The 21,955-nt window shown below is 49.1% G+C and overlaps 1 protein-coding gene across 2 annotated transcripts in view; it reads left to right on the forward strand.

The window, feature by feature from the left end:
• The first annotated feature begins 6,586 nt into the window (after positions 1 to 6,586).
• The window catches only part of STK35 (serine/threonine kinase 35), a 42,494-nt gene continuing 27,125 nt past the window's right edge, over positions 6,587 to 21,955 (forward strand). Inside the window, exons 1-3 of one of the 2 annotated variants that reach the window (XM_032351218.1) lie at positions 6,587 to 6,963; positions 7,557 to 8,154; positions 20,194 to 20,943. In XM_032351218.1, the coding sequence (XP_032207109.1) occupies positions 6,658 to 6,963; positions 7,557 to 8,154; positions 20,194 to 20,906 (1,617 nt within the window). In that variant the 5' untranslated portion in view covers positions 6,587 to 6,657 and the 3' untranslated portion in view covers positions 20,907 to 20,943. Of the gene's footprint in view, positions 6,964 to 7,444; positions 7,482 to 7,556; positions 8,155 to 20,193; positions 20,944 to 21,955 lie in introns of those variants that run through there. The other variant, XM_032351219.1, reaches the window with a different exon arrangement.

The raw sequence follows: 21,955 nt of genomic DNA on the forward strand, positions 1-21,955 counted from the left end.
TTTCTTCTAAATCGTTTTTGTTTTCTTGGCTTTAATAATCACTGTGTGCCTTATTTGCTTAGTTTTCTCTGTAATAGCTCCAATCCATCTCCCAATTCTTTGCCAGAACACCAATCCTTCATAACGGCCTCAGCTTTGTGTTCAGTCTAGGGGCAGGATAGTGTTGTGGTTCTTAAAGCGTGGTCAGTCCCTGGACCAGCAACGGTAAAGCATCACCTGGGACCTAGCTAAAAGATGCAAACCATCGAGCCCTACCCAAGACTTACCAATTAGCTTCCACTCTGGGGCTGGGGTCCAGCCCTCTGGTTTTTTAACCAGCCCTCCAGGGGATGCCGGTGTGTACTTGAACTTGAGAACATCTGTTTAAGGGTTAAGAGCTTGGATACCCAAACCCAAGCCTGCCGAGGGCTCGGATCCCAGCTTTTGCACTCCTTTGGGATAGAAGAGCTTCCAGGGCCCAATCTCCCCATTCACTAAATGGGGACAAACCAGGTCTCCCACACAGTTGTTGGGAGCTCCTTGGCCTTGGGGAGCCATACCAACTCCAGTTTTCCTTGGGGACACCCCTCCTGGAGCCCAGTGAAACTCGTTCCAGCACGGGAGGGGAGTAAACCTGGCTGCAGAGAGCCTCCCTGGGCCTTCCTGGGTCCTCTGCTCAGAACCTGCCCTGCATGAGCCTCTTCTAGCACCCTCAGGGTCCCCCGAAGTGAAGTCCCCTCCTCGACCCCCTGTAGGAGCCTCACCCCCGCTGCCACAAGTACCATTTCGCAGCATTCTCTGTCAGAGGCCCCTGCCACCTAGCCCCACCCCCCCCCTCCTCCCACGCACTCTGTCCCAGCCCTCTAGAGCCATCTCCTGCCCCTCCCAGCTTCCAATCCTCCCGCAGTACTCCACTCAAGCCAACCTTCCCCTCCTGGGCCAGAGCTCCTCCTTTGGCCACAGAACCACCCCCATACTATCCCTGGGGCGCTCTCCTCCCCTGGAATACTGGGATGGGCAGGGAGCATCACCATTCTGCCTTCCTCCTCTCTGCAGTTCTCAGGGCGACTATCTCTGTAGGCCTCAGATTTCCTGCTCCTTTGCTTTCTGTGGTGCTCGGCCTATCACAAAGGCTTGGGAAATCCCTAGTCCTCATCCTGGCCCACAAGTTCCCGTCTCACCACCAGCCCACAACATCTCTGTTTCCCTGTCTCCTGCCTCTCTTACCCCATTCCCTGCATTCCAGCCACACCGGCCTCCCTTGCACCGCTCTTCCTTCGGACACAAATGCTCTTCCAGTAGATAGGCATTTGGCTGACTCTTTTACTTCTAGCAGGTCTCTGCCAAAGGCTACCTCCATGGAGAGGTTTTCTCAAGCCACCATTCTAAAATGGCACCTGCTCTGTCCCTTGCTGTCCCTTTACAAACTGCTTCAATGTCCTGTGTAGGAGTGTTATTTACGACCACATAATCCCATTACGTGTTTAAAAACCTTTTGTTTTTTTTTTAAGATTTTATTTATTTGACAGAAAGAGAGAGTATGCACACAAGCAAGGGGAGAAGCAGAGGAAGAGAGAGAAGCAGGCTCCCCACTGAGAAGGGAGCCTGATTCGGGGCTCCATCCCAGGGTCCTGGGACCTCACAGCTGCCCCTCCCTTTTCCTTCATTTTTCCGGTCACTGAATGCTGGGTTCCAGTCACGTGTCTGGCACCACGTGAGGCTCCGGGGATATGGAGGCGGGCATGCGTGCTGACAGAGAGAGGTGTGGAAGAAGGCTTGCCCTAATTTTCACAGAAATGCTTACCCTGGGGAGGGCTTCTCAGGAAAGATAGAGTGAAGAGTCTTGGGTCTCTGTTCCAATCCTAGCTGGGCAACCTCCTCCCTCCTCAGTCTCTTCTTCTATAAAATGGAGCTAATGATAGTAGCAACCTCACGGGATTGGCATGAAAATACTTTGTTAATTCCAGTGGCTGACAGACAACTTCAACAGCTATTGGCAGTTGGTTATAAGAAGAAGAGGGTTCCTTCTGTAACTTAAGAAAAGCCAGAATAAAGAAAAAAAAATCAGTCAAGCCATCAACAATGTATCAAGCAGCCTGGCCCTTCCCACACACACACAAAAAGATGTACCTTACTCCTGGTTCCCCCAGAACTTCAGATCCAATCTCACTTTTAAGACTCAAGTGGGATAGGGCACATGGGTGGCTCAGTTGGTTAAGTGCCTTTGGCTCAGGTCATGATCTCAGGATTCTGGGATGGAGCCCTGCATCCGGCTCCCTGCTTGTCATGAAGTCTCCTTCTCCCTCTCCCAACCTCCCCCTGCTCGTGTTCCCTCTCTTGCTGTCTCTCTCTCTCTCTCTGTCAAATACATAAATAAAAATCTTAAAAAAAAAAGTCTCAGGCAGGATAACTAGCTGGGAGAAAGACTCCGTTGGCCTTGCTCAACCTCTGAGGCCAGTAATGGCAAACACTGGGCCAGCCTTGCCTCAGCACCATGCAGCCTTCCAGAAACTCTGAGTAAAGATACAGGTGTTCATGGCATGACAGGATTTGGGTTTGCCTTTTCACCTTTTAAATCAACTTTATTGCAGTATAATCTCCATACAATAAAATTCCATCACCCAGAAAATGTGGGGGCACTCAACTCCCACCCCAAAGATAACCCACTGATGCGTTTTCTGCCACCATGGATCAATGTTGCTTGACTTTATATTCATGGAGTCACACAGCATGGACTCTTTTTAATCCTTTTTTTTTTTTTTTTTACAGCTTTAATGAGGTAAAGCTGGAAAACTGACCTCCGTAAACCACACCTATTTAAAGCGTCTGATTTGAATCGACTCACGTATTTCCCAACCCTGGAAATGATCATGAGATAATTTCAAGATAATAAACATATCCATCAGCCCCCAAAAGTTTTCCTCACGTGCCTGCCTCCCCACCCCAACTACTAATCTGCTTTCTGTCACTGTAAATTAGTTTGCATTTTCAAGCACTGTAAACAGAATCATGAGGTCTGTACTCTCCTGTGCCTGGTTCTTTCATTCAGCATCATTATTTTAATTGAACCATTCCGCCCTGGCAGCATCTCACTAGATAGGAAGACCACAGTTTGGGTATCCATGTACTTCCTGATGAACATTAGAGTGTTTTCCAGTTTGGGACTCTTATGGAAAAAGCCACTACAAGCATTCTTATGAAAGTGTATTTGTGAAGATAAATTTTCATGTACCCTGGGTAAACAGAGAGGCATGAGGTGCTGGGCTGTAGGGCAGATGTTTATTTAACTTCATAAGAAACTGCCATACTTTGTTTTCTTTTGTTTTTTTTCCCAAAGTGGTGGGACCACTCTACACACTCACCTGCTGTCTAAAGTTGAACATCAAGCTTGTTCCTGTCTCGTGGTTTCTAGGCTTCTTCCTGCTTCCTTAAAGCCTTACCACTAGTTTTAGCTTCAGGTGTCCTCCACCCCCACATTCATATGTTGAATTCATAAGCCCCAGTACCTTAGAATTTAACACATTTGGGGATAGGTCCTTAAAGAGTTCATTAAGGGGGGTGTGGGTGGTTCATGTGATTAAGCATCTGCCTTTGGCTGGGGTCACGGTCCCAGGGTCCTGGGATGGAGCCCCGCATCGGGCTCCCTGTTCGGCGAAGAGTCTGCTTCTCCCTCTCCTTCTGTGTGCTTGCTTGATCTCTCTCTTTCTCTCAAATAAATAAATAAAGCTTAAAAAAAAAAAAAAACAAGCTGATTAAGTTAATACAAGCCCATTAAGGCGGGGCCCTAATCCAATAGGACTTGTGTGTGTCCTTACAGTAAGAGAAAAAGGTACTCACACAGAGGGAAGACCTTGTGGGACAGTCAGAAGGCAAACACCTTCAGGCCAAGAAGAGAGGTCTCAGGGGAGAAACTAAACGTGCCAATACTTTGATCTTGGACTTTTAGCCTCCAGAACTGTGAAAAAATGAATTTGTTAAGCCACCCAGTCTGTAATATTTTGTTAAGGTGGCCCTGGCAAACCAACACAGAGGACTTCTCATCACCATTTTGCAACCATTATAATAATAATTGATCCAGGCAAGAACCCTCAATGAACGCTAAAACCAGCAGACAGAGAGTGAGATGAAAAACAGGATAGTCTCAAAATATCTTCCCCCAAGATACTTTTTTTTCCTAAGATTTTATTTATTTATTTGACAGAGAGAGAGATCTCTAGTAGGAAAAGCAGCAGGCAGAGAGATGGGGGAACTAGGCTCCCCGCTGAGCAGAGAGCCAGATGCTGGGCTCAATCCCAGGACCCTGAGATCATGACCTGAGCTGAAGGCAGAGGCTTAACCCACTGAGCCACCCAGGTGCCCCTCCCCCAAGATACTTATTAATTACAAAGGGGAAAACAGCAACTTTTCAGTGGAGTACGAAGGTGGACATCATCTTAACCAAATGGTCAAAGTAAATATCACTAATTTTGGGACAAACCAAGTTATGTGCCTTCTGATGGGATACACTCAGCACACGGTTTCTCTCAGTGGCATTCCTACCAAAAACGCATAACCTGAATCCAATCGTGAGAAAATAAAAGATTCAAATTAAGGACATCTACAAAATAACTCACCAGTACTCTTCAACAATGTCAAGGTCATGAAAGACAAAGGGTGAGGAACTAACTCCTTCTCCAGATTAAAGGAAACTAAGAAAACAGGACAGCTAAATGAAACCTGCCATCCTGAATTGGATCCTGGGGAATGGCTACATTATTGGGACAATTAGCAAAATTTAAATCTTAAAGGTGTATTAAAAGAATCATGTCAACACTAAAATTCCTGATTTTGATCATTACCCTGAGATACTGCAAGACAAGGAAGGTCCAGTTCTTAGGACATACACACAGAAGTATATCAGATAAAGGGGCAAAATGTCTGGAAATCCACTCTAAAATGATTTAGAGAAGAAAAGTATACGTACATATTATATACACAAACACATGCACAAAGGAGAATATGATAACACAAACATAGCTAAATACAACAATTTGTTATTTGGGTTAAAAATATCAGAATTCTTGTGTTCACTTTGGCAGCATATATACTAAAAACTGAACGATACAGAGATTAGCAAGGGTGCAAGGTTGTTACCCTGTCAAAGGGTAACACGCAAATTCATGAAGAGTTCCATAGTAAAAAAGAAATAAGTATATGAGAATTCCTTACTACTCTTGTAACTTATATGTGAATTTTAAATTTTAACTTCTCCCCACCCCCACCCCCCACACTCCCCTGGGGCAAATTACATCCTTTCAATGGCTACACTATCAGAAGTGGCCAGCTCTCAAACCCAAACCCAAAGTGTTCTTTTATTCTTTTTCTCCATTATACTTATCCATGTCAAAAATTATTGTTGGGCACGTGGGTGGCTCAGTGGGTTAAGCCTCTGCCTTCAACTCAGGTCATGATCTCAGGGTCCTAGGATCAAGTCCCACATCCGGCTCTCTGCTCTCTGTAGGGAGCCTGCTTTCTCCTCTCCTCTGCCTGCCTCTCTGCCTACTTCTGATCTCTCTCTGTCACATAAAGTAAAAATTTTAAAAAATTGTTTAGTTAATAGTACCTGACATTTACTTGTGTGCAAGGTCCTGTCCTGTTCCAAGTGTACAACCACAGTGACTCCTCCAACTACTGTTCTTCCCATCTTGCAGATGGGAACTAAGACAGGAGAAAAGTTAATTAACTTGCACAAGATCACTGGTATCATGTCTCCTCCAGGGGCGTAGACCCTCAACTAAGGTAGACATTGTCTTGTTCACTGCCCTTTCCCTCTCACTTAGAACAGTGCCTAGCGCATTATAGGAATTCAATAAATACTCACAGATTCAGTTTTAAAATAATGGGTACCTACTAGGCAGTGGAGTACAAAGCAGCCAATAAAACAGCACTTTCAGCCTTTCATCCAATTAGTCACTTAAATATATTCATGTATACTTAGCCACTCTTAATATATGTATTTATATATAAATTTTGCATACACACACACACATATTTTCTTTTTTTCAATCTGGCGCTATAGAAGCTGGGAGGTTAAGGTCAGCCTTGCACCCAATTAGCCGCTTACATATATTCATATATACTTAGCCACTCTTCATATATGTATTTATATTTTTGCATGTATTTATTTTTATATTATATTTTTATATATTTGTATTATGCATTTATATATTATACATATAGATTTCATTTGGAGCTATCAACGCCGGGAGAGTAAGGTCCAATCACCCATTCCGCAGAACAGAAAACTGAGGCACCGAACGGAACAATGATTTGCCCAGAATCAAGGGGCTATTGGCAGGCAGGGTGTGGATTCCAACGCCGTCCGGAAGGTTCCCAGGCGCAGCCTATGAATCAATCAAACCGCCCAATCCAACCAACCAATCGGTATTTATTAAGCGCCTACTGCGCGCAGCCCCTCTTCACGCCGGGGAGGCGGAGGCAGGAGGCTGTGGTGGGCAGGCAGCGGCGGAGACCGGAGGACGCCGCCGATCGGCGGAATTTGGCGCCTATTTTTTGTTGGCTGGGTGTTCTCGCCTGTGATTGGGCCGCGGCGCGGCGTGCCCGGCGCGCCCGGCTGCGGCTGCTCTGTCGACCTTGGCTAGACTCGGGCGGCGCGGCGCGCGACCGGCCTCCCGGGGGATGGGCCACCAGGAGCCCCCGCTGGCCCGAGTGCGGGCGGGAGGTGCGGCTTATATAAACAGGTTATGTAAAGGGCTCAGCTGGCGCGAACACGTGGAGAGCCGCGGGAGTCCGAACACCCGGGTCCCCCCCTCGAGCGCCGCCACCGCCACCCGTGCCGCAGCAAGCTCCAGCGCACACCCGGCCCGAGCCGCCGCCTCTCGCGCCGCTCCGTACCAGAGGCAGCCCTGGCCCGGAGCGGACCATCCCCAGCCCCGGGCGCCAGGGGGGAAACGGGCCGCCCGGAAGTGGCGGGACGCCAGCCAGGTAAGGACGCAGGCGGCGTAGTCAAAGCAGCCGCCGAGGCTGGAGCCACCTCCGCCTCCTCGGGCGCTCGGGGAGGGCAACTGGGTCCCCAGTTTGGCGGGCTCGGGGACGCGGTACTTTTAGGCCAACCTCCTCCACCCGCCGCCCTCGGGGACTTGGGTCGGTCCGCGGAGCTCCGCTCAGGCTTAATTCAATGGACTGTTTACACCCGGAAGAACCCAAGGCGGGATGCGAGGAGGGGAGTCGCAGAGGGGACCAGACAGGGGAAAAGATTTCCACAGTCAGAGTTACCTCTTAAGGCAATTTTCTTAAGTCATGAAGACTGCTGGTCCTCGTTTTTCCTACTCTTAGGCAACAGATTAACTGCGAAGGGGGGTGTGTTTTGCCTTTCTTTCCGGTTCCCCCTCTGAGCCACAGCCTAGTGGTTTCGTCCTTCCCGCTTTCTCCTCCCCTCCCCCGTTCAGTCAGCGGCGGCGGCTTCCGTCTTAAAGGGGCCGCGGCGGCCGGAGGAGGTGGAGGTGGGACGCTCTACGGCCTGCGCTCTTTTCCTTCCTGCTTCGGCCTACTTGGTTAACCGATTCTTTCGCCCGCAGGTTACAATCCAGGGTCCCGCTCCTCCGCGTCCCGGGGCCGGACGGAGGGATGAGGCAGGGGGGACCCAGGCAGCGCCGTTGCTGCTCCCCCCGCTGCCCGCAGCCATGGAAACGGGGGAGGAGGACGGCGCCCGCAGAGGTACACAAAGCCCCGAGCGGAAAAGGCGAAGCCCAGTGCCGCGGGCGCCCAGCGCGAAGCTGAGGCCGGCGGCGGCCCAGGCCATGGATCCGGTGGCGGCCGAGGCCCCGGGCGAGGCCTACCTTACGCGGCGGCGGCCAGAGGGCGGCGGTGGGTCGGCGCGGCCGCGGTACAGCCTGTTGGCGGAGATCGGGCGCGGCAGCTACGGCGTGGTTTACGAGGCAGTGGCCGGGCGCAGCGGGGCCCGGGTGGCGGTCAAGAAGATCCGCTGCGACGCCCCCGAGAACGTGGAGCTGGCGCTGGCCGAATTCTGGGCCCTGACCAGCCTCAAGCGGCGCCACCAGAACGTCGTGCAGTTTGAGGAGTGCGTCCTGCAGCGTAACGGGCTAGCCCAGCGCATGAGCCACGGCAACAAGAACTCGCAGCTGTACCTGCGCCTGGTGGAGACCTCGCTCAAAGGTAGGAGCGCCGCCGGCCGTCCCGCCCACAGGGGACCTGATCCCACGGCTCTGGACCGCTCTGGACCGCTCGGCCCTGGCGGACCCCCAGACTCTTAGGCCCTGGTCCCGGTCCTGTCAGCCTGGGCCCAGACACGCCCTCCTTCTCGGGGGCCTAGACGTTTAGGCCCTTCTCTCCCCTCAGGACCCCGGATCGGTCCCTGGCGCAAACGGGAGCTGGTACTTTAGTAAAAAGGGGCTTATTGAGTGCTCACCGTTATCTTAGTTAAGTGCTCAGTGAAGGTGGACTGTTAGTGTCAAACTTCTAGTATTCTGAGTTTGCCTGGGAGATGAGGGAGATTGGGCTGAGTTGGTGGAAGAACTTCAGAACCCCCTCTCTAGGGCCTCTTCTCTTTCCCTCCCCAAACTAAAAGAACTTTGCTGGACTCACCCATACCCCGTCCCTGCCTGGTTCCAAATGTCCTGACACCCTTCAGCTCCACCCCCAAACTCTTGCTTCTCAGTCTTCCGTTTTCCTCTGAGGACCCCCCCCCCACTCCCCCTACACATCCCAAGGCAGTCAAGCAAACCGGTGGGTTTCCTGGCTAAGTCCTCTGGGGCCTGCTGGATAATACCCCTGCCCCAGGTGGGCCTAGAGCTGACACATAACACAGAACATCTTTTTTCCTCCTTTTCTCCGTTTTACATACTTTTTGTAAACCCCCTGAGGCTGGCTGGCTTGGGTGTTTATAGGGAAGATGGGCTTTGGGGAAGCAAGGGGGCTGCAGTCGTGGGAGGGCTAATCCTAATTTCTGGGTTTTAGTTGCAGTTAGTTGCACTCAGTTAGGGAGTGAGTTCACCTTTGAGTGCCCAGTACTCACATGTCTTGTTCAGACTGAAAATTGGCCAAGGATCTCTAAAGACAGGAGAGGGCCAGGGGCCTGGAAAGGTCTTAGGAGACTTTCTTAGGGGAGAGGTTAAGCGTTCCACCTATGTCCTAGATGTCCTGTAGAGTGACTTTGGGTAATAACTTCTAAAAGTAAATTCTCTCCTCTTTCTATACATGGAGAAACTAAGGATTAGAGGTAAACAAATATAAGTTGAGGAGGTTAATCAGCTTGTAAGGAGAGTTGGGATTTCCTTACAGATTTTCAGAGCGTAAGTGACATAAACCCAGATCTGTCTTGATTCAAGGTCTGGATCTTTTCATATGGGTAATGATGCCCTCGCTTCCCCAAGAATAAACTGGAACTGACCTTTAAGAATGGGAAGGATTTGGGGTGGGGTTGGACAGGGCATTTTGTTTGTGGAATTTTTGCCCAATTTTAAACATCCTGCAACCCATCCCAGGAGAACTCCGTCCCATTTTAAGTCTGTTGTTTGACAGTGGACTGGGGGATTTGATCAGTATCACTGGGAGTCCTTTTTCAAAATAGGTTTTCACTTTTTACATCCAGCCCTGCCTCATCCATTCTGAAAAGCCCACCCTCTCTCCCCAGAGTGACTATATTGGTTTTGAAAAGACTTTCCAGGAGATTCCTTGAAGCTAATCTGTATCGTGCAAGCTATTCACTTCCATCCTCAGACTGTCTTCTCCACTATGATTGACCAATAGTTTGGACTTCATAATACATGACTGCCCTGGGATGTGGGAATTCACTTTGCCAATGATCCCCTTCTATCCTCAGTTCTTTGAGGCCAGTCTTGAAACTTCCACCCAGGTGGGGAAGTCTTGGTTTCCCCCTCCTCACACATAGATACTGCAGATTCTCTTACGTGTAGAATTTGTCAGAACTCCACAGTAAACACTGGCAGTATAACCTTCTGGTTAATAGCCTAGGCCTTGTGTTTGGGCTCACTTTAAGTCATGGCTTGTCTGCACTGACTGCAGCAGACATGGGACAAGTTGTTTAAAACCTCTGGGGAGCATTCCTTTATCAGTAAGATAAGGGTGCCTGTGTTCTCGAGTTGCTGTGCAGCCTGGGAATGTTCTAAGTGCTCTGATAAGGAGGAACTCAGCAAGTTGAGTCCACGTTTGGAGTCCTCTTTCATCATCCCCTTTGAGATTCATTCACTGTTCTTGAGTTCAAGTTTGACCGTGGAACACATCCCATTGTCTCGGTTGTTAGTAACACCAGGTTGAGAGACACACTGGTATTTTCTGCCTCCCTTTGTGAGTTAAAACAGATCTAGAGAAACAAAATAATTTTGTTTTAGGTCATACACTTCAGTCGCCCTTTCAGTTGGGCCTCTTCAAAATATTTGATCCTCTGCTATGGGTCAGGCAAGGTTGAGGGCTCAGAGAAAGAACAGTGGAGGGAAGGGTGCACAACTAGCTGTTTAAACTGACATCGGAATTTACATGTCAAATGTTAATTTAGCCAGCAGTAAATAGGCATTGTTTTCTGCTATTAGTATTAAAGTGAAGAACAAAAAGACCCACATTGCTCTTAGGTAAGTTTTCCTGCCTTCAGCTTCCATAATTGGGCAGTCTTAATCAGCCCTGGGGCGCTGGATTTACAGCTTGCTGATACCACTCCCGAATTGAAAAGTCCCCAGAGCTGGAAGGAATCTCAGATAATCTGGTTCTGCCCTGTCATTAAACAACTCCTGTGCAGTCACCTTTTGCCCAGCCTCTTGCAATTTAGAATAATTTTGAAATAGACCAGAAAAGTGTTAATCTTTCTTAACTTTTGAACTAAATCGGCATAGTTTTTACAGAGTCCTCAGAGTTGCATTTTGGGTGGTTGGGGCGTGGCAGTCTTTGCCCCAAAGGAACTCAATTTGGAAAGTTGGAAAGTTTGAGCACCTGGAGAAGACTTTTAAGTGCTAATCAGAGTCACAGGAGGGAAAGGCTAGTTGTCTGGTTAGCGAGGGCTTTCCAGAGTGTTGTACAGGATAAACAGAAATGATAATCTAGAGTTAGCTAGGAGTTGGCAGAGAAGATAGGCTTGAAAGAAGGTAGAGAAGGAGTGGGATTTATTTTACAAAGGGCTGAATAGGGAATAGTTGGGATTTTTTTCCCTCTTCAGTATCAGCACTCTTAGTGAATACGCAGAAGGCATCTTTGTAGTCTTAAAGAAATTATTTGACCTGTAAATCCAATATCTAAAAGAAAAGAGAAACTTCTTAGTGCAGTTCTTAGGCTTATCCAACTTTGATAGCCTGTAGGTCTCCTGTCCTTGCTTTCTCTCTGAATGTAGAACAAACACATAGAGTGTTATGTAGTGAAGAGGAGTTCCAGGGCCAGTGGTGTCTTGGAACCCTATCTGGCCTTCTGTTTCACAGGGAGGGAAACAAGAGACAGGACTTGCCTCATATGAATGAGTGAGTGGTAGCATTCAAACCAGCTCCCGGGACTTTCTTAAACCAGTTTAACAATCCTGTAAATTACTCTGTTGATGCGTTGATGTCTTTGTTTAGCTTTCAGTACTTGTCACAAGAAACAGGAGTTAAAGCATAAACAGTTTGCTTTATCCCCTTGTTTCCATTGCCAAAGGACCCTGTCCTGAATGTACCTAAAACTGAATTCTAGCTTGCTGCCACTTAGAAGATAGCAGGCAAGCCTCATTGTCAGACTAAATTCAAATTCCTGCATGCTCTCTAACGCACACACTGATCCTTCTGACAGCGATGAATACGTTAATATGTATAATATATCATCTTCAGGACAAACCCAGGGCTCATAAGGCCAAATAAGTCTGGAAAAGCTTGGCGGGGGTCTAGCTTATCCCATCTTAGTAGGACACTGATTCTGCTTTACCAATTATTTCATGTTTACTGCGCTTAAGAGATCTTAGGCAGCTTCGCATGGGTAGGAATCAACGCCCTTGGGAAGTCAGGTCTGTGCCTTTGTGCCCAGTGGTGACTGTGAGCCAGGCACTGCGGAGAGGCCATGCAGTTTCCTCCATGAGGCATGCAGAAGACACAGTCCCACATGACCGCGGCTCAAGGTCCGAAATGATGGGTAGCCGCTCAGACCCTAGAAAGTGGCTCTGAATTCTTTACTGTGGCTTGGGGCTCAGAAAGGCAGAGAGCCAGGCAGTGATGTTCGGCTAATCAGACATAGATCCAAGGTGTCATTCAGGGTCTGAGAAATGAACGGGACACAACAGGGCACGAGCACTGTTGGGGAGCCCCCAGGTTTGGCTTCTACTTTCACCCTGTTAGTAACTGCTACAGCTTACTGATGGCTGTGGGCTGGTGCTGCGCTAGGCTTTATACCCATTAACTGCTTCAACCCTCACTACCCCCTTTTGAAGTCGGTGCTATAATGATCCCTGTTTTACAGGTGAGGAGACCGAGGTTAGCAAAATTGCCCCGTGTAAAGCAGATAATCAAGCTGAGGTCTGAGCACAGGCTTTCAGGCTTGAGTCCGCGCTTTCCAACAGCTGTGCTGCACTCTTGGGACAGGTGGCTTAAATTCTGGGTTCTTCTGTTTTTCTTGGTTGTTAAACGGGCATAATCACATTTTACTCAGAAATTAATGGCTGCTGTTTATTTTTTAATTAGGTGCTAATCAGTACTGGGCACTGCTAGTCTCAACAAGGGGTGTCTCCCCTGTGTCTTGGCTTCCAGGGACCCTGTACCTCCTTTCTGGTCTGTCTTGAGATAGCCACGAAGACTTCTCATCCTGCTGCCTGCCTGCCTTCTGAGTACACTGGGAATTTTAGATACCAGCCTCAGGAGACAGGAAAACCCTTGCTTAATTGAGAGTTTTGGCTAATTGGGTTGCACAGGATAGGGTTTTCCTTGTGTAAATTTCCAAGAATTGCTTAGCTTCCTGTAAAATAATGAGTTCACTCTTCTCTCAGATTTGGCCATTTGGGGTCCATCGTGACTCAAAAATCTTGGATCCTCACCTGGTTGTCTTTAATGTGCACATTCTACGTGGCTACTACTAGAACTTTCCCTGGTTGTTGGCTGTTTGTTGTTGTTTTGTTTTAAGCCTCTAGCTCAGTTCTCCTCTTGCTTCATTTCACTCAATTACTGAGCCCCTAGTATGTGTGAGGCGGACCGTGAGGAGTGCAGAGACCTGGTTTCCCTCCCCCGTGAGCGCGCAGGCATGGAGGAGACTTGGATGGAGCACGATGGTCGTTACTTCACTGTGGCCTCTGAGAGATGCTGTAGGGGAACAGTTTCGAGGAATGTGGACTCAATTGAGGGAGGGGAAGGAAGAGTTGTAAAAGGGTAGATGGAAGCAATCCTGGCAAGAGGTGAGGTCTAGGTAAGTAGGAAGGCCCTCATGTGTGGAGAGAAAAATGGGCCAGAGCCTCTTCCCACTCTCTGCTTGGCTGGCAGAGTCTGCATTTTACCAAGATCCCTGGAATGTTCCAGGCCTAATAGCTAGGCTTAGTATTCTCATGCTTGTTCTCATTTAATCCCCCCACTTGAAGTTGGTGTTTTTGTAACCTGGTCTTATACGGGAGAAAATCCGGATCCATCAAGGGCTGCCCCTGGTGTCCAGACACATTAACATAATTCACATCGAGTCCTTCGTTGTGTGTTTTGGTGTCCAGGTTCCATGCAAGATGCTTCCTGGATCACAGTTAAGCCTTACAGTAACCCAGTGAGGTAGATTCTCCCTGGATTATGGATAGTGAAACAGATTCATAAAGTCTTAAGACCTTTGCCCAGGGTCACATAGGCATGGAAGTGAACCATGGGGGTGCCCACCCTGGGCCTGGGAGGTCCACAGCCCTTGTCCTGTCTCTCATGTTAGGCCTGAAGGTTCTTGGCCCTTGGCCTCTGTAGGACACTGTGTCTTGTCTTGGCATTCACTCTCTGGGGTTGATTGTCTAGTGCACAATGACATTTGACTAATCTTGTGAAGTGCTTTGAACACACTCTGTGTGTTGTTACTGGTCCCAGTCTCTTTATAGTGACAGGACACAGCCCAAGGGCATTGAGACAGTGACCAGGGCTTGATCTTTGTGCTCCTCTTTCTTTGGAAGAAGAGTTTGTCTTGGGAAGGGGGCCTTGTCTTCAGCTTCTCCGGACTGATTTTCAGCAGAGCCACTCTTTAAAAAATACATATTAATATATAGCTTTTAACTAAGCAAAAACAGGGCTGGCTATAGTCATAATGAATTCAGAGTTCATTTTTCAAGGTTTTTTTCCCCCCCAACCCTTTTTTTTGAAATTGTAATTTTATGTTCTGTTTTTTTCATTTCCCATTAAACTTGCTTCTTACCTGTTATGTGACCTCCTCTTTTGACTCTTCATTTAAGAAAATTAGAAGTAGAACATGGCCCTTTAAAGCATTCAGCCAAGTGGCAGTGCCATAATTAACCACTAAGTCTTCTCAGGCCATTCTTCTCAAACCTTCACTTTGACCCTGTTATTTAGAATACCCATTCTGGGTGCTTTGGGGCCTTGCCGTGGCCTTTTTGTTGCTGTCAGTGATGGGGTTTTGTTTGTTCTCGGCTTTTGTGTTTTTGGTACTCTTCTTAGAAGAAATTCCTCCAGTGAGATTTTCTTTTATGTCCAGTGGATTGAGCAGTTTTAGGACTTGGTGATCCATACTCCTGAACTTGGCATATTCAAGTCAAAGTCCTAATTAGTGCCCTACTGAGAAATGAATCTGCAGGTCTGTGGTTGGACCCTCACCATGAGGGACTTGGTGAACATGAAACTCCTTGGAGGCATAGGTCTGTGAACTTAACAGAGAAACTCTGTCAGCAGTGGACAGTAGAACATCTAGAATGTAGGATCATGGTTGGGAATCCGGGCCATAGAGCCTGGGCGCCATCTCCTACTGGCCGTGAGACCACAGGCAAGTAATTAATTTGGGGCCTTTGTTTCCTCACCTGTAAAAGGGGATGTAATTACGGTCTCAGTAGATAGAGGTTTGGAGTAAGAAGAGGGGATTGGGGGGCGCCTGGGTGGCTCAGTGGGTTAAGCCGCTGCCTTCGGCTCAGGTCATGATCTCAGGGTCCTGGGATCGAGTCCCACATCGGGCTCTCTGCTCAGCGGGGAGCCTGCTTCCCTCTCGCTCTCTGCCTGCCTCTCTACCTACTTGTGATCTCTCTCTGTCAAATAAATAAATAAAATCTTAAAAAAAAAAGAAGAGGGGATTGGCCAGAGTACTCTCTCAATGTTTCCTTCCTGTCACAGAGGACATGTGAGGTTACTAAATTCTACTGATTCTGAACCTCCCAGCACCTTCCCTGCCCCCCACCACTCCTTCCCTCTTCTCCCTTGCCAGCCCTCACTTCTTGGGGTTTCCGAAACTGACGAATCCCCTCAGCTGCTGGGCGGTCTTCCATCTCTAACTCCATGCCCGCAGAGGGAACTTGTGGCAGGGATTCTGAGACCTGCTATCACACGTGGCAGCATCTTGGCTGTGAGAACCCAGTGTGTGTGTACACACGGTAGTGCTGTGAGCAGCCCGTGTGTCTTACTTAAACGGTAGGTCTTAAAATTGGTCACTTTAGACTCAGTAAGCAGGATATCGTTCTAAAATGTGCCAAGAACTTTTAATTCCTGTTGCTTAGCGCCTAAGTTCAAATCCTTCAGTCTGCTGGACTCCCGTTTCTTCGGACCCTACTCCAGCGGCTTCTGCTCCAGCCTCCTTTCTGTGCATCTCCTGCTGTATCTCTCTGTGCTGACCCCAGATGACTTGGGTCCCTCGCTGCGAGCTCACGCCTGTGGTGTGCTCACTCTCCATCCCAGGAGACACTGCTCAAGGGCCATCCGTGACTGATCTTCAGGCTGTCTCTCTCCCAACCACTTTGTCCACTCCTCAGGTGGAATCACCCCCTATTCCTTGTTCTCATCACCGTCGGCCGGCATTCTGTCTCTAATGACTGGAAGCCTGAACTGAGGCAGAGACGACTGCTGATCTCTCTGGTGTCTCACCAGCAGTGTGTGCCCAGGAAGTATTTAAATGGAATTGACTAGAGTGAAGAAATTCCAGCTTCTGGAGGCAGCTTGGGAATAGGCTTGTAAGGCCCTGGGTATGGTGTATCCCTTTCTAGGAGGGGCCTGCTGTCCGGAAGCTCACACTGACTCCTTCTTATCCCAAGCCTGCGGGCCTTGAGTTTCTGAACAAGGCAGGCCATATTTTATTGGGTGCCACCTGCTTGACTTGTCTTTTTTCCCCCATTTTCTCTGTCTCCCTTTGAACTGTGGCATAGAATGTTTTGAAACCGTTTATTCTGTGGTCTCCAGGCCATTGGACTTGAGGGGAAGGTAATGAACCTGTCCTGAAGGTAGGCCCGTCTCTCTATAATCACAGTGTGTTTCTTAGCCCCCTGGACCCAGGTGACAGCATCGTGTTGTGGAAGGACTTGGCAGCAGAGGCTCATGTCTAACCCAGCGAGCCATGGCCATGATCTTGGGCAAGTTCTTCAACCTTCCTCTTGGTTTGCCCACCTGTAAAAGCGTGTCTGGAGAGCTGAGATGACTCACACACTTAGCCTTTACATGGGGCCTGGAAACCAGTTGCCTGTCAGGTGAATTGATCTCCCATCCTTAACACTTCCAGGGAACATTCCATCTTTTCTCTCCCGCTCTGGGAAGCTAAGTCTTTGACTCCCTCACCTTACAGAACTGTCCGGCTGTACCAAACCAGGGAATTACAAAATTTAAGTTTGTTTCTATCCGCTCAAAACATTGTAAGCTTCTCATGGGGATTCTGTCCCACTTGGTGTGTGTGTGTATTCCAGTTCTCCGTCCTGAAATTGGTGGGGAGGCACAGGCAGGCTTTGGCGACTGCCGAGACAGATGAGCGCTGAAGCTGCCTGGGACCATCTGACCTTCATGAGCCCCTGCTGACTGGTGGATCCCAGGGATATGTCTCCAGGAATCCGTGTCCTTGCAGGACCATGGACTGGTCATCCCTGAAAGTTTGAGCACTTTCTCTCTTGCAGATTGTAGTCACCGTGGTAAATTAGAAGGGAAAGGCTTTGATCAGAAGAGGGAGATTACCTGGGAGGTCAGGCAAGCATAGAGTAGGTTGGCATTCAGGCAGGGTATATAAAGGTACACCAGCAGAGATTTGGGGAGAGGGAAGGCTTTCTTGGAGGCGAGTGCCCCAAAACCACATGGTCTGGCTAGAGCATGGGCTTAACTATTTACAGCCTGAGCAGTAGGATATAGTGATCCACATTTTCATTTTCTGATTTCAGCATCCTCTGTTCCCTAGCATGTGAAGGCTTCATTCTGTGGCCTATATCCCCGGGGTTACTGGGACCGGTGGATTCCTCGGACTTGGCTGAGGCCCACTGGGGATGTTATGGATGGTCAGGATGTCCTCTCCCTAAAGTACCTGAGGCTCTGCAAAATCTGTTTCTTGTTTGTGACTTAACTCCCAGGAATACGTGGTGGCGGTGTCCCTCTCAGTGTGGTGGAGGTGACAAGAGGCTCACAGCTCCTGCCATCTTTCCCAACCTCTGCCCAAGGTTCTTCCCTTGGTATCCATCTCCTCCATGTTTTCCTTTGAGCTGGGAGATTACCCAGTTAACCAGGGGGCTGAACTGGCATCTTACCCCAGCCTCATCACCTAGCCTGGGCCCTTCCTGTGACTTTACCCTGGCTGGCTTCTCCACAGGAACACATCAGGGGCCACACGCCCCCCCCCCCAACCCCCAACCCCAGGGTGAGGCCGGCAGGGGCCCAGGTGGGCGGTCTGCCCGCATGCCTCTCCTGTTTGTGAGTGGACAGCTGGGGATTCCTGCGTGAAAACACAATGTGTGGTTTCTGATGAAATGAGCCCAGGGCCCTGGCCCATGCGGGGAAGTCTTCTCGCCTCCCGGACAAGTAGCCGCCCTCCCTGGTTTTCCATTCTGTCATGCTCCCTGATGCTGGGTCTGATTCTGAGCCTGCTTCTTCCTGTCCAGCGCTTTCCTCTGAACAAACAGCCCCTCCTGTAGCATCTCCCGAGCTCAGCTCATTCCCCCCAGAGCGAGCTCTAGGGTCCCCAACCCAAACCCCACACACACCCCCAGGACACTTGTTTACCCTTCTTTTCTTTCTCTGGATTCTCATAACCTGGACTTAACAATGTAGTCTGTTTTGCAGGCTTGTTTTCTTTTTACTTGAGTTGCCCTGGTTACCAACTTTGTGTGTCAAGTAATCACCATTCCCCACCCTTTACTTCCCCACTGTTGGAGTGAAAAAGTTGCACTGTTTTCTGATGGGAGCCTTCACAGGAGGAATGTGATGGCTTTTTAATCGCTTCCTTTCCAGCTGTACCACCAGCAGACCTTTCTGCCCTCCTTTTTATGGGTCTTTACTTTGGCGTCAGGCAGATTTGGGCTTCAGATCACCGCATCATTTCGCAGTGTTTTTAGATAAAGAGCCTCAGCCCACCAGAGCCAGTGACCTAGAAAGAGGATTATGAGATGGGAAAGAGCTAATTTTAAAATGAAAACACCCCATCTGCCCTAAACTGGTTCTACCTTTATTGTTTTGATTGTGAGTAATACAAACAAATTATATAATTACAGGGGAAGTGAGGTCTGTCAGATCGTGGTCAAAACCCCGAAGCTGTTGCCTTGTCCATCTGTCTGTCCTGCCTCAGCCTAGAACTCCCAGAGCAGTGGCTTCTGTAGACTCTGCTTTGGCAGAAGCTATGTAAAGAGATGTAGCTCTTGTTTTCTGGTGGAACGGAGACCCCCGTACTAGGGATCAGAGGACTGATCTTCACACTGAGTCATGAATGAGCCATTCATATGCCCATCTGTATACCTTCTCATCAGCAAGATGACCTCTGCCTGTTTAGACTTTGGGGACAGTTGTAGTCCTCCGATAACTTCCGCAGAGGACCAGTGTTCCGTTAATTGCTTTGTAAAGAACATTGGGATTTGTTTGGAGATGCCAGTCACCAGCTTTCCTGGAGTTTCTGTGGTTCAGCAAAAGGAAAGACTTTTGCAAAGGCAGAGCTGGAGTGTCAAGCCAGTACAACTTGATTCCAACTTCTGTGTCTGCTTTGGACTCCTGTTCCCACCAGACCTCCTTCCTGTTCACACCTCTCCTGTGTTCCATGCTCCATCCCATTCTCAGCCTAGAATACTTTCTTGCCTCTCTACACCGATCTGCTGCCTGTCCTTTAGGTGGAACTCAGGTCCTGACCCTTCTAGTCTCAGACTGGGCATCTCCTACCCACGCTTCCACTGTTTGTAGTAAAAGTTGACCTTGATGCAGATACTTAAGATGCTTGCTGTCTTAGATACTTACCTGTTATCTCGTTGAAGCTAAGCTTTATAGAGGGAGGGGCCTGTTACAAACCTAGCTTGTGCTGGGCAGATATGGTAGTCGAGCAGGAAATACTGGAACATGCTTCTAAGATAAACAAATCTGTAGGACACATTTTTAGGTGCATCAGCAAGAGTCATGCAAGTTAGGAGAGAGGGGAGGAGAGGTCCTTTGCCTGGTATGGATTAACAGACATTTTTTATGGCCTTCTTGCACCCTTGACCTTGTCTCAGCAGCAATCCTGCGAGCCGTTGCTGGGGGGGGTACGATGCTGCTGGTCTGGAGACGCTAGAAGGAGACAAAGTGGCTTCCCAGGCACATGGATTGAGTCCCTGGACCCTTTAAGTCTCTGGGAGCCTCAGGTTCTTCTATCTTTTAAGATGCGAGTATTTCATCCTTCCTCCCCCGATGGGGAGGGGGTTGGTAAATACTAGCTTGAAGGTCAGGGTCCAGTGTAGGTGTCCTGTGAGTGATGCCATGTGGCCATGTACAGGTGAGGCAGTGGAAGCAGAAACTTGGAAAGGTGAACTAAGTGCCGTTGCCTCCTGCTAAACTCATTGAACCAGTCAGCAGGCAACCAGCTACTTAGCCAGGCACCAGGTAATTCCAAAGCCGGATGCTTGACTCCAGTGCCCGCAGCCTGTGTCATTCCTTAGCTCGCTAGCCCTTGACTCATCCCGTGTGAGTAGAGATGGGCCTGCTTGGTGCAGTGTTGGCTCTGTGCGGGTTTTGCTGGTCCCCTTGGCTGGGAGCCTGGTCCCCGTTGTCTGGTGTAAGCTTGCTGTGCTGCACGCGTGTGGTCGGAGAGTGGTGTGGGTGTATCCGTGGCACTCAAGCTCTTTCCGGTCTTCCTTCGATTTAGGAGAAAGGATCCTGGGTTATGCTGAGGAGCCCTGCTATCTCTGGTTTGTCATGGAGTTCTGTGAAGGTGGAGACCTGAATCAGTACGTCCTGTCCCGGAGGCCGGACCCAGCCACCAACAAAAGCTTCATGCTACAGCTCACGAGCGCCATTGCCTTCCTGCACAAAAACCACATCGTGCACAGGGACCTAAAGCCAGACAACATCCTCATCACCGAGCGGTCTGGCACCCCCATCCTCAAGGTGGCAGACTTTGGACTAAGCAAGGTCTGTGCGGGGTTAGCCCCCCGAGGAAAAGAGGGCCATCAAGACAGCAAAAATGTGAATGTGAATAAATACTGGCTGTCTTCAGCCTGCGGCTCAGACTTCTACATGGCCCCCGAAGTCTGGGAGGGACACTACACAGCCAAGGCCGACATCTTTGCTCTGGGCATTATCATCTGGGCAATGATAGAAAGAATCACTTTCATTGACTCTGAGACCAAGAAGGAGCTCCTGGGGACCTATATCAAACAGGGGACTGAAATCGTCCCTGTTGGTGAGGCGCTGCTAGAAAACCCAAAGATGGAGTTGCATATCCCCCAGAAACGCAGGACTTCCATGTCTGAGGGGATCAAGCAGCTCTTGAAAGATATGTTAGCTGCTAACCCACAGGACCGGCCTGATGCCTTTGAACTTGAAACCAGAATGGACCAGGTCACATGTGCTGCTTAAAATTCAGGGCAAAGCATCTTGAGTGTTGTTAAACTAGGTGAGTGTACGCTTTTTGTTCTGCATGCCAACTTCCTGGACTGGATTCTTCATCTCGGGCCCTACAGTGGGCCCCGTGGAGCTGGGGGGAGGGTTGAAGACACCCGAGTGCTTATTGTGAGAGGACTCACCCAGGTCTTGAAGAGGAGAGCTGTGGGGCGGAGTAAGAGCTGGAAAGTCTAGAGAAGTCCTCTGAGTGCACATCTCTAGTGTTTTAGAAATAACTTTTTCTCGACAATTAATAAACGCTTACTGAAGAAAGTGTGCAAAAGAGGTACGGACAGTTTTTTTCAGGGAATATATGCTGTCCCTAATTGTGTCTCCGATTCACATGTCCAGTTCTGCACAGTTGAGATCGTGCTGTATTTAGGTCTAGTTTTGGTTCCTGCTCTTTGAGCACTGCTCTGAGCATCTCCTATGTGATACTCGGGAAGTATGGTTTTCAGTAATTGACATTCCACTATACGTACCGTAATGTGACCAGTCTCCCATTTCAGATACAGAAGAGAAGAAGGGTCTTCTCTTTTTTAGATAGTGTTGGTGATGTGATGTGATGAGTGAGTTCTTAGATGGAAGTTTCTGCTTACTTAAGAGAGTGATTGTGGGCTTTTATTTGTCAAGTGTTAACGCTAGGCTCTGAGGTAACAGCAGTGAGCAAATTTAAGAAAACAGCCCCATCCCCATGAATTCTCCACCTTCGTTGAATTAGTCAGGGAGAGAAACATTGATCGATAATAGCCGCAGGTGTTTTATGACAAAGGAGAAATGGTAGGATGGGAAATTGGCCTTTTAGGGGGTTGGCGCCCAGAGGCAGGTGTAGGGAATTGGGGTTGGGGCAGGGAGGATTCGAGGGAAAAGGGCGACTAACCTCTGCCAAGGACCTGAAGCCAGAGGGAGCCTCGCACACCTGAGCACCTCCATGGGCTTGGGGTAGGGTAGTGAAAAAGAAAGCAGACTCGGAGTAATCAGCGACCTGCCCAGGGGAGCAGGCAGAGCTGAGGTGGAAAGTCCGA

This window comes from Mustela erminea, chromosome 7, assembly GCF_009829155.1.
Source record: "Mustela erminea isolate mMusErm1 chromosome 7, mMusErm1.Pri, whole genome shotgun sequence".
In the NCBI taxonomy this organism is placed as follows: domain Eukaryota; kingdom Metazoa; phylum Chordata; class Mammalia; order Carnivora; family Mustelidae; genus Mustela; species Mustela erminea.